The sequence below is a fragment of the Puma concolor genome, chromosome F2 (assembly GCF_028749965.1).
Source record: "Puma concolor isolate L17-30 chromosome F2, mPumCon1.1.hap2, whole genome shotgun sequence".
In the NCBI taxonomy this organism is placed as follows: domain Eukaryota; kingdom Metazoa; phylum Chordata; class Mammalia; order Carnivora; family Felidae; genus Puma; species Puma concolor.
The window spans coordinates 38,135,891-38,149,381 of NC_141684.1; the positions used below are offsets into that span (position 1 = coordinate 38,135,891).

Genomic DNA, 13,491 nt, shown 5'->3' on the forward strand with positions numbered 1-13,491 from the left:
GTTTGTTGAATATTTTACAAATACTTTCTCTTAGTGTTTGGCTTTCTGCTCTGTTACCGAGTCTTTCAAAGAGAAAATGTTTTAAACTTGATTATGCCCAGTATCAAAATCAATTTTGCCCTTTGAACAATACTGACTCATCCAATCTGTGAACAGGTGTATGTCTCCAGTTAGGTGTTAAGTTCTCCCAGCAATGCTTTCCGGTTTTTATGGTAAAGGTCTTGGATATCTTTAGATTCATTTGTTTATGTTTCTGGAAACCAGTATAAATGGAAGGGATTCATTCAACCTTCCAATTGTTTGCTGCTAATATATATTAATAAATAGCTTTTTATATATTACTAATGTCTCCTGCAACCTTGATAATTTTATTAGTTCTAGTAATAGTTGTTTAATTCCTCTAGGATTTTCTTAAAAAAATTTTGTCTGATACAAACAGAGTTTTACTTCTTTTCTTATCTTTATGCCTTTTGATTTCCTTTGGTTTATTGGAATGGCTACAACATCCAGGATGATATACAACAGGTGGTGAAAGCCCACATTCTGGGCTTTTTTCTGATTTTAGTTGAAAATAATTCAGTGTGATATTAAGTATGATGTTTGATTTACTACATATATGTCCTTTACAGTTTTGAAAAATTCTTTAATATTAATTCTTTAGTATTCTTTAATATTAAATTCTTATTTAATATTCTCAATTTGCTGAGAGTTTTAATCATAAATGGTTGGTTAAATTTTGTCAAATGTTTTACCTGCTTCTAACAGAAATTATCATATGGTTTTTCTCAACTGTTACTGATATGGTGAATTATACCAAATGATTTTTGAATATTAAAGCATCCTACTTTGTCATAATGTATTAACTTTTTTTATACACTGCTGCAACGATTTGCTAATATTTAAGAATTTTACATCTATTTTCAAGAGGGATTTCTAACTCCTTCTTTTTCAGGATTTGGTAACAGAATTAAGCTGGCTTTGGGGTGCCTAAATGGTTCAGTTGGTTGAGCGTCTGGCTCTTGACTGCAGCTCAGGTCATGATTTCATGGTTCATGGGATTGAGCCCCACATTATGTTCTGAGCTGACAGTATGGAGCCTGCTTGGAAGTCTCTTTCTCTCTCTCTGCCCCACCCTCCCCTGCTTGTGTTCTCTTTCTCTCTCTCTCAAAATAAATAAATAAACACTAAAATAAAATGTATAAAAAATATACACTGGCTCATAAAACAAGTTGAGAAGGAATCCTCCATTCTCTATCCCTGAAAAAAGATTTATAAAACTTTTCTATTTTTTCCCTTGACTATTTGACAGAATTCACCCATTGGGGCCTGAAACGGTCTTTATAAACTTGTTCTGATATCACAATTTCTACTAGAGATATATAAGGATATTCAGATTTTCTATTTCTTCCTGTATTATTTTTTGATCAGTTATTTTTTAGTCAAAATTTCTATTTCACCTATATTGTTACACTTGCTGGCATAAAGTTGTCCATATTCTATTATGCTTTTAAAGTCTGTAGGATCTGTGTGATAAACCTCCTCCTTCATTCCCAATATTGGTAATTTGTAGTTTATCTTTCTTATATTGTAACAGTCGTCTCTGCTCTTATCTTTATTATTTTCTTCCTTTCACTTATTTGGGTTTATCTTATTCTTTTCGTAGCTTTCTGAAGTGGAACCATAAGTGAATGACTTAGGGTCTTTATTTCTAATGTTAATATTTAAAATTATGTTTTCCCTTGAAGAGTACTTTACTATATCCACCTTTTTTATTGTCACTCAACCAAAATATGTTCTTATTTCCAAGTGATTTTTGTCTTTGATTCATAGATTATTTAGAAGCATGTTTATTGTACAGTTTTCTAGATAATTACTGATTTCTAATATATTTTGACTGTGATAATATACAGTACTTTACTTTGATCTCTTAAACAAAATGAGAGAATGTACACCTGAAAAAAAAACGTTCATTCCATGGTTGTTCAATATGGTGTTCTATAAATGTCAATTAGATAAGGCAAGTTGGTAGGGTATTTCATACTTTACCTCCAATTATTTTTTTATTTTTACCTGTTTGTTTTCTCAATCACTGAGAAAGATGTTGTAAAACTTTCCTACTATGTCTGTGGTCAATTTTTTTCATCTTCTATATCTCCATATTATTATTTTTCATCTAGTTGTTTTATAATTGCTGAGGGAGGTCGCAAAAAAGTTCCTACTACAGAGTACTGAATAGAATCATCCATTTTTTCCCTTTGATTCTGTCCATTTTAGTTTCATATCCTTATTTATCTCTGGTAATACCCTTTTTCGTTATGTTTATTTGATATTAAAATAAGCAAATCCATCCGTCCTCTGCTGTTTGTATGATATATTTTTCCTATGCATTTATTTATATTGTATCCATTTTTTTATATTTCAAGTGCTTTGGTTTTAAGCAATATATAATGGAATCTTGCTGTTTTCCCCACTCTGTCAATCTTTGCCTTTTAATAGGAGTAAACATTAAAGGGTCAGTAAACATTTTTTTGTTAAAGGATCAGATAGTAAATATTCTGAGCCATGCTGTTTTCTGGTGCTCCTACTTACTTCTGCAGAACAGCAACCTCAGACAAAATGTAAAAAATGGGTTTTTGGCCTGCAGGCTTTAGTTGGCTAGCTCATGGTCTAAATACTCCTAGTTAACACCATTAACATTTAATATAATCATTGGTAAGAATATCTTAGCCCTACCATTTTACTGTTTTCTGTTTCTACCCTGTTTTTAAACTCGTGTTACCACTTCTTGACTTGTTTAGATTATTTGAATTTTTTTTTTTTTTTTTGGTATTTCACTTTAATATGTCTATTGGCTTTGGGCGCTGTCTCTTGGTAGTTTTGCATTTTATTTTTAGTACTTATTTTAGGAGATTGTTATATATGTTGAAAAACTTTCACAGTCTAGTCAGAATTTACATTGTGCCACTTCACATGATATTTAGAAATCTGGCAACCATTAGGTCCCTTAATTCATCTTCCACTAACCAGGCAGGGAGAAGAGGAGAAGGAAGGAGGATGGTATCAGTAAGGAGGCTCTATAAAATATGAAATAATATTTGGACCCGCTCTAAAAAACACACTCTAAAATTGGCTTAATTAGTGGTTTGTAATCACTAACGCTGAGAGAAACTTAGATCAACACTGACCTGTCAGAATCAACACCTGTTATTTCAAAATATAATTTCAAATAGTATTCAACACTGATAATCTATGTAGAAAGTATATCACAGTCTGCTTGAGGTGAAAGAAACAAATTATCTGTATGCAATTAGTAATTTGTATACATCGGGGATTGGAATTCATATGAAATTGTAACATGACAGATTTCAGTATGTTTGGCCTACAGCAACTAAAATGTTACAGGATTAGCAAAATATATCTCTTAAGTACTAAACAATGCTTTTTAAAAAATATTACGTGTTGAGCAAAAGAAGTCCTGGGTGAGAATCTGGCTGAAAATTATATTTGATCACTTTAAAGTCTCTTCCAGTCTGATAATAAAGTAGTTCTTCAGCTTTAAACACTTCACATCTGCAACTGATTTCATTCTTTCAGCCAAAAGATGCATTTATGCTGCCACCATTACATTTTCAGAAGAGTTTAAATTACAAAACTTGAGAGAGCTTCAAAGCAATACTTAATCTAACCATTCTGATCTTGATGACTCTGTTAAAAATAACTTAGGACACGAAACAGAAGAGAAACCCTTCACAAAATTGATAACAATTGTTCTTAAATCACATTATTTTAAATTTCCTTTCATAAATCAAATATACTAACCTGAGGATTTGAGCATTTTATCTGAAGTGACTCTAGGTCAACATGGAGACAGACAACAAATGAATGCCTTGTATCAGGTCCTGTAGCAAGTAGTTTTTGAGATGTAACAGCTAGAGTAGAGGTACAACCCATAGGTTCCACTAGGCAAAGTGTCACTTGTTTTCCAAAAAGGGTATACATGCTGAAATGATGCAAGCTGATAGTCCAAGGAAAAGCATTACCTGATAATAAGAACAAAAGGCAGTAGAGAAGCACACATATAAAATATAGTTGCCGCTTGATAGTAAAGGGGCTACTGTCTATTTTTGAAATGTGAAACATTTACTATAGCATCAAAAAAGCAAATATACTATCCCAGAGACAAATGTGGTAAATAATTTAACTGCTATTTAAAAGTAACCTTTGATAAATGTTAACATTTGCATTTATTATAACACTACTGTAACAATTATATACATTATACAACACGCAGAAATAGCAACACACTACTATATCAGTAATTATATATATTGTAAAACATGTAGAAATAGAACTTAAGGAAATGAGATACAGATATAAATAGAAGTTCTGACTTCCTCTTCTTTCATCCTAGTGGATTGCATTGTGCAACTGCTGGGGATGTATTCATTTTACCTTGGAGACAACAGAAAATGTGTTCTATTGGGAAAATACAATGATTTTTGCATGGAATGAAGGTGACCACAGATCTAGCTGAGGAATAAGAGAGGAAAAGAACAATCTATTATGGTCTCTTGGACTACTTGTGCCAGAATCAGGTGCGTCCTTATATAAGCCACAGATTGCTGATTTTTAATTTGGACTTACTTAATCAGAATATCTGGGGGTAAGACCCAGGATGCATTTTGATATCTTCATTCTTATGTATAATATGTTATTTTTAAATAAAATATACTTGAGAAAAAATAAGCACTCATAAATTTTAGGAGTAAAAGCAAAATTCCTTTTCTTCTTTTATACTTTTTATTAATGTACCAAAGATTGATATAAATTATGAGATAAAGCCATTTTTTAATGCAGCTATAAAGTACTTTGTGAAATGATTTTTAACCGTATACTTAGTATTGGAATATTTATTAACACTTATTCTTTAGATGTCAACTGATGCAAATTAGATTACTATGACATAGTGTTGACTTTGCAGTTCTACTAGCACTTGTATGTGTAGATATTGTAGACATCTTTTTAAGTAGCCAAATTATTTTTAATAAATTGAAAATACTTAATTTCTAATTAGAGAGTTACTAGTACCCCACTGAAGATAAATTAGGAAATAGAATAAAGAAGAAAAATCAAAATCAGTCATAAACTAGAAAATATAAAGAAGGAAAGTTAAAACCAGTCAAAATGAAACATACTAATGCCTCAATAAAGATAAATTAGAAAATAAATAAAAAAGAAAAATTGAAACTAGTCAAAACCCTGCTGCTCCAAATAACTATTAACGTAGTTTTATTTCCTTCTTGTTTTCTCTCCGTTGTGCTGGATATGCCCACACAGAGCCAGGGTCACACTATATTTTTAGATTCAGGTTATTTTGCAATGCTTAATTACTAACTGAATCATTTATATTTAAATTCCATATATATGGGATATTTATTTATATGTAATATAAATAAGCATTTAAACTATAAATGGTGATATTAAGTAGATTCGGATTCTTACAAGTTTGAACACTCAAAATACCTTGACCAAATATAGCTCATAAGATTAAAACTAGAATCTTTGAAATTGAGCCTTGGATAATAGAATAAATCTAGCTACACAGGAGGCCACAATAACTTGACTGGAAACAATGAAAACTGCATAATAATGTGTGGTCAGCACTGTGGTACTGTGCCTGTCTTAAGACTTAAAATATTTGCCCCCAAGAAAGAATGACAAACTTTAAATCATCTGTAACTAATTCTAAAATTATTTTAAAACCTACACAAAGTGCTATGCTATTTACAAAATAAATGCTTTGCCAAATTTGTCTTAAAATATTCTGGAATGATTTCAGGTCACATATTTTAAAACTGGTAGTGAGCTATATATAGTTTCTCAAATTTTATGTTACCCAAGAAATGTTAAATGGTAGTTATGTTGGATGAAGAGCACCACATTTAAATTTGTTAAATTAAGAATGAATATCCCAAATGACATTAGTACTATCTCATATGTGTCTCTGCTTCTTCTTTGGAATGAGACCAATAATTGAAATTTGGTATATCATATTCTAAGTCTTAAACAGAACCTTTAAAACAATAGTTTATGCCCATTTATTTAGTAGGCAGATTGTCTTTTTATTTTTTTTTATTATTTTTAATTTTTTTTTCAACATTTATTTATTTTTGGGACAGAGAGAGACAGAGCATGAACGGGGGAGGGGCAGAGAGAGAGGGAGACACAGAATCGGAAACAGGCTCCAGGCTCTGAGCCATCAGCCCAGAGCCTGACGCGGGGCTCAAACTCCCGGACCGCGAGATCGTGACCTGGCTGAAGTCGGACGCTTAACCGACTGCGCCACCCAGGCGCCCCAACAGATTGTCTTTTTATTTATTTATTTATTTATTTATTTTTTTTTTTAATTTATTTTTTTTTTTTCAACGTTTATTTATTTTTGGGACAGAGAGAGACAGAGCATGAACAGGGGAGGGGCAGAGAGAGAGGGAGACACAGAATCAGAAACAGGCTCCAGGCTCTGAGCCATCAGCCCAGAGCCCGACGCGGGGCTCGAACTCACAGACGGTGAGATCGTGACCTGGCTGAAGTCGGACGCTTAACCGACTGCGCCACCCAGGCGCCCCACAGATTGTCTTTTTAAAAAGCACACTCTACCTAGAAGATGAGATCTTAACATGTAATGACAAAAATTCCTACAATTAATCATTCTGAAAAAATTATCAAAACAACAAATCGTTAGTTGCAAAAATATTCCTTTTACATGCATATGCACACAAAATAAAAACACCTTATCATTTATAACACTGGGAATATAATGTTCTAGGTATCCCCAAAATATGCTCAGACATCCACAAATGACATTCCAGAATCATTCATGATTCTGAGACCTTCAAGACTAGTATTTTACTTGAATTGTAAAGTTCTAATGCTGTAACATGTTTTATTTTAGATAAACTGTTGATGGAAGAATTCACAAGTTTTCAAAGTATCTAAAAGTAGCAAGAAAACTAAAAACAAAAAAAAATTGGTAATGCCATTTCTGTGTGAATTTGTAAAAACACTGTTTTGGACAGAGAAAAAGATATCAATAAAATAATTTTCAAGAAAATGACAAATACACAATGATGTGACTCACATTAAATAATCTGAAAGAGCATAATATAACTGGGCTATGGGGAAAAGTAAATACATAAAGAAAATTCGGTAAGACTGTGTGCTACATGTGTCAACAATGGGGAAGGGGCACTGGACTTCATTAGACAATATTAAGTTACAACTGAGAGAAATTTTAAAAATTATCAGTGTGGATTTCCTTACATTGTATCACATGATGATTTCACACATATTAGAAACAGAAGATAAAAAACAGGTTTAGGTAACATGGAAAATTACATATATATTACACACACACTCAAAAATTCCTATTATCAACGTTGGGGTCAGTAAACAGTAACTAATTATCAGACCCTCATCACGTAAATTATAAATTTACTTTCTGATCTTGAATCTTGGTGGGTAATGATCAATAATCTGAAAGGTCTTTCCCTTTCTAAAGATGCTCTACTAGACTACAGGAAAAACTGTACATACTTAGGATCAAGGTGAATCACTTTACAAACATTAATATGGCACATAAAAGTAGGTCAATACTGGAGATACTCTCATTTTTCTTTTTTTAATCTTAGTCACTAAATGTCTTTATAAGCAAACAACAAAAATGTCTTCTAATTCGTTTCCCTTATGTCCCACAATTCAGCATGACTCAAGCAGGTTTTTTGTTTTTTTTTTTTCAACGTTTATTTATTTTTGGGACAGAGAGAGACAGAGCATGAACGGGGGAGGGGCAGAGAGAGAGGGAGACACAGAATCGGAAACAGGCTCCAGGCTCTGAGCCATCAGCCCAGAGCCTGACGCGGGGCTCGAACTCACAGACCGCGAGATCGTGACCTGGCTGAAGTCAGACGCTTAACCGACGGCGCCACCCAGGCGCCCCTTAAGCAGGTTTTTATTTCAAATATGAATTGATAATGACAGAAATATTTTATTATCTAATGTAAGGTTAACACTTTGGAGGCAGATACACTTTATTCTACATACATAAATGAGCCATATCTGCTGCCATTGTTTTCCCAAACCACTTAGCACTTGACTGATTAAAGACAGTTAATACAAAGGGTTCTTTAATTCTAAGTGATGTTAATTTAAATAATGAATATAACAAATTTTCCTGGCAGAGAGCAGCCAAAATGTCTATAAAACAGGTAAAATGAAAAAGAGTAACCTATAGATTTATTTGCTCTGCAGCCAAGAATTCTACATTTGGAACTTATATAACTCAACACAAAAAAAACCCAAATAATTGACAATTAAAAAATGGGCAGAGGACCTGAACAGATATTATTCTAAAAGACATACAAATGATCATACGTATGTGAAAAAATACTCAATATCACTAATTATAGGAAAATGCAAATCAGAACCACAAAGAGATACCATCTCACACCAGTAAGAATGGCTAATATCCAAACAGCAGGAAATAACAAGTACTGGTGAAGATGTGGAGAAAAGGGAACCCTTGTGCGCCGTTGTTGGGACTGCAAACTGTGTAGCCACTATAAAGAACAGTATGGAAATTCCTCAAAAAAATTAAAATGAGTTAACATATGATCCAGGAATTCCACTGTTGGTTATTTACCCAAAGAAACAAAAGCGCTAATTCGAAAAGATATATGAATACCTATGGTTATTTCAGCACTATTTAAAACAGATAAGATATTCAAACACATTCTGAAAGAAAAACAAACACACATTCTCTTTTTACTCCCTTCTCCACATTTTATATATATGTTGTAATATTTACAGCTTTTTATTCATAATTTTCTCTAATTATGGCCATTACTTTTCCAGTTAAAGAAGTCCATTTAAAGTTTCTTGTAAGGCTGGTTTCCTGGTGATGAACTCCTGTATCTTTTGTTTGTCTTGGAAACTCTCTCCTTCAAATATGAATGATAATCTTGACATAATTTTCCATGTTTGAACTTAAATGACAATCATATTAACATAGACGATTTACTTAGGATGTTATATAAGAACCTCATGGTAACAAGAAACCCAAAACCTATGATACACAAAGAAAATAAAGAGAAAGAAAGACAAACATAACACAACAGATATGCATCATTCACAAAGGAGAGGAAGAAGAAAGGAACAAAGAACTACAAAAACCACCAGAAAACAAAATTTTTAAATGGCAGTAAGTAAGTTCATACCTATCAATAATTACTTTAAATGTAAATAGTCTAAATGCTCCAAGCAAAAGACATACTGCAACGGAATGAATAAAAATCAATACTCATCTACATGCTGCCAACAAAAGATTCACCTCGGACCTAAGACACATATAGAATGAAAGTGAAGGGATGGAAAAACAACCACTATGTAAATGGAAGAAAAAAAGTCAAGGTAGCAATACTTGTGTCAAACAAAACAGACTTTAAAACAAAGACTGTAACAAGACAATAAGGGCATTGCATAATGACAAAGATATCAATCCAAAAAAAAAAAAAAAAACATATAACAATTGTAGGTACTCAAGCAACAATGGGACACCTAAATATATTAAGCAAATATTAACAGACATAAAGAGAGAAATTTATGGTAATAATAGTAGAGGACACTCCACTTATACCAATGTATAGATAACCCAGATAGAAAATCACTAAGGAAACAATGGCTTTGAATGACACAATGGACCAGATGGATATAACAGAAATATACAGAACGCCCCATCCAAAACCAACAGAATATTGCATTCTTTGCAACTGAACATGAAACACTCTCCAAAAAAATCACATTATAGGCCATAAAACAAGCATCAATAAACTTAAGAAGAATGAAATGAGAATGGGAAGCAGGAGACAGATGCACAGCTTTCAGTAACTGAAAACAGCCACCTCCTCAGAGAGAGGAAGGCATTCATGCAAAGCGCAAGTGTAGGTAGGTGTTGTCCCAAACTGTATCCTTACGAAAACAGAGATGCACATTTCTAAATGCATTTCATGAAAGCCTTTTGTATATATAGCTTGTGTTTTGCTACTACATGTAAACATCATGATTAGCAAATAAAAATACTTTTATAAATGCTTTCAAAACAAGACTGAAATTATACCATGTATCTTTTCTGATAACTATATGAAACAAAAAATAAATCACATGAAAAAAAGTGTAAAAAACACAAACAAATGGAGATGAAACAACATGATACTAAACAACCAATTGGTCAACGAAACAATCAAATAAGAAATAAAAAAATACACGGAGATAAGTGAAAATGAAAACACAAAGGTCGCAAATCTTTGGTATACAGTGAAAGCAATTCTAAGAGGTAATAATACAACAACACAAGCATTCCTCAAGAACCAAGAAAAAGCTTAAATAAACAATCTAACCTTACACCTAAAGGAACTAGAAAAAGAAGAAAAAACAAAACCCAAGGGGACTAGAAGTAAGGAAGTAATTAAGATCCAAGCAGAAACAAATGACAAAGAGACCCCCTCCAAAAAAAAAAAAAAAAAAAAAAAAAAATCAACGAAACCTAGGGCTAGTTCTTGAAAAGATAAACAAAACTGACAAACCCTTAGCCAGACTCATCAAGAAAAAGAGAAAGGACTCAAATAAATAAAATCAGAAATGAGAGAAGTAACAACTGACACAAAAGAAAGACAAAAGATTGTATCAAACTACATGGCATGTAATATTAAAAGTTACATGCCAACAAACTGGACAACCTAAAAGATATGGATATGGATAAATTGCTAGAAACATAACAGTCTTCCAAAACTGAACCATGAAGAAATAGAAAATCCGAACAGACCATTTACAAGTAACAAAAGTGCACTGCCAATCAAAAAACTACCAAAAACCAAGTCTAGGATGAAACGGCCTCACAGGTGAATTCCACTAGACACTTAAAGAAAAGTTAATACCTATTTTCCACAAACCATTCCAAAGAATACAAGACAAATGAAAATTTCTAAATACATTCTATGAGGCCAATATTACACTGATAGCAAAACCAGACAGACACCAAAAAAAAAAAAAAAAAAAAAAAAGAAAGAAAAAAAAAGGAAAAGAAAAAGAAAAGAAAGAAAAAAGAGAAAGAAAAAATAAAGAAGGAAAGCAAGCAAGCAAGCTACAGGCCAATATCCCTGAAAAACACAGATGCAAAAATCTTCAACAAATAATAGCAAACTGCATACAACAATATATCAAAAACATAATCCACTAAGATCAGGTGTGACTTATTCCAGGATGAAAAGATGGATCTATATTTGCAAATCAACCATCACCATGTATCACATCAACAAAAAAAAGGATAGAAACCCTACGTTCATTTCAATAGATGTAGAAAAAGCATGTGACAAGATTCAATATCCATTCATGATACAACACCTAACAAATTGGGGTTAGAGGGCAGACTTCAACATTATAAAGGTCATATGAAAACCTCCCAGCTATCACAGTCAATGGCAAAAAATTGAGAGCTTCCCCTAGAAGGTTAGGAACAAAATAAGGATGTCCATTCTCACCACTTTTACTCAACATAGTGCTAGAAATCTGAGCTAGAACAATCAGATAAGAAAAAGAAATAACAGGCAACTGTAGCAGAAAAGAATTTAAACTGTCACTGTATTCAGATGAAATGATACTATACACAGAAAATCCTGAAGACTACACCAAAAAACTACTACAAGGAATAAACGGATTCAGTAAAGTGGCACAATACAAAAGTAATGCCTAGAAATGGGTAGCATTTCTATACACTAAGGACAAAGAAAGAGATACTTTAAAAAAAAACATCCATTTATAAAACTTTACCAAAACGAATAAAATATCTAGGAAAAAACAACCAAAGAGATACAAAACCTGTACTCTGAAAACTATAAAACACTGATGAAAAAACTGAAGACAAAGCAAACACAGAAAAAGATACTGGATGGATTGGAAAAATACTGTTAAAATGTCCATGGCACCCACAGCCATCTACAGATTCAATGCGATCCCTATCAAAATACAAATGGCATTTTTCACAAAACTAGAATGAAGAATGATTAACATTAGTATACAATTACAGAAAACTCCAAATAGCCAAAACCATCCTGAGAAAGAACAACGTTGCAGGTATCACAATTCCAGATTTCAAGATATGTTACAAAGCTATATATCAAAACAATATGGTACTGGCACAAAAAAAAAATCTACATAGATAAATGGAACAGAATAGATAGCCAAGAAATAAACACATGGTCAATCAATTCAAAGGAGGCAAAAATATATAATGGGGAAAAGACAGAATTTTTAAAATATGGTGCTGGGAAAACTGTACAGCAACATGTAAAAGAATGTAACTGGACTACATTCTTTTTTTTTTTAATGTTTATTTTGAGGGGGGGGAGAGAGAGAGAGAGAGAGAGAAAGAGAGAAAGAGAGAGAGAGAAAGAGAGAAAGAGAGAGCGAGCGAGAGAGCGCACAAGCACAAGCAGGGGAAGGGCAGAGAGAGATGGAGAAAGAGAATCCCAAGCAGAATCCATGCTCTCCACGCCAAGCCAGGTGCAGGACTCAATTACACAAACCATGAGATCATGGCCTGAGCCAATATCACAAGTCAGATGCTTAATCGACTGAGCCCCTCAGGTACCCTTAAAGTGGACTACTTTCCAAAATCAAACACAAAAATAAACTCAAAATGGATTAAAGACCTAAATGTAAAACCCGAAACCATAAAAATCCTAGAAGAGAGCACATGCAGTAATTTCTCTAACACTGGCGGTAGGAACTTTTTCTAGATACATTTCCTGAGAGAAGAGAAATAAAAACAAAAATAAACTACTGAGACTACATCAAAATAAAAAGCTTACTTTTTTTTAAATTAAAAAAGCATAAAAATAAAAACCTGCACAGCAAAGGGAATAATCAACAAAACTAAAAGGCAACCTATGAAAAGGAAGAAGATATTTGCAAATGCTATATCTGATAAAAGGTTACCATCCAAAATAAATAAGAAATTCTACAACACTCACACACAAAATGAATAATCCAATTAAAAATGGGCAAAAGACATGAACAGACATTTCTCCAAAGACATACAGATGACCAACAGACACATGAAAAGATGCTCAACATCACTCATCATAAGGGAACTGAAAATCAAAACCACAATGCAGCAAAAAAAGAACCCTTATGCACTGTTGGTGGGAATGCAAATTGGTGCAGCCACTGTGGAAAAGACTATGAAGGTTACTCAAAAAATTAAAAATTGAAATACCATATGATACAATAAATTCACTCCTGGGTATTTACCCAGAGAAAATGAAAATACTAACTCAAAAAGAAATATGCAAGCTTATATTTATTGCAGCATTACTTAGAACAGTCAAGACATAGAAGCAACTTGAGTGTCCATTAACAGACAACAAATGGATAAGGAAA

The 13,491-nt window shown here is 32.8% G+C and overlaps 1 protein-coding gene across 7 annotated transcripts in view; it reads right to left on the minus strand.

Moving 5' to 3' along the window:
* Positions 1–13,491, minus strand: part of VPS13B (vacuolar protein sorting 13 homolog B) — an 822,593-nt gene that overhangs the window by 368,857 nt on the left and 440,245 nt on the right. For all 7 annotated transcript variants that reach the window (XM_086696045.1, XM_086696043.1, XM_086696044.1 and 4 more), the window contains one exon: positions 3,820–4,040. In XM_086696045.1, the coding sequence (XP_086552171.1) occupies positions 3,820–4,040 (221 nt within the window). The remainder of the gene's footprint in view (positions 1–3,819; positions 4,041–13,491) is intronic.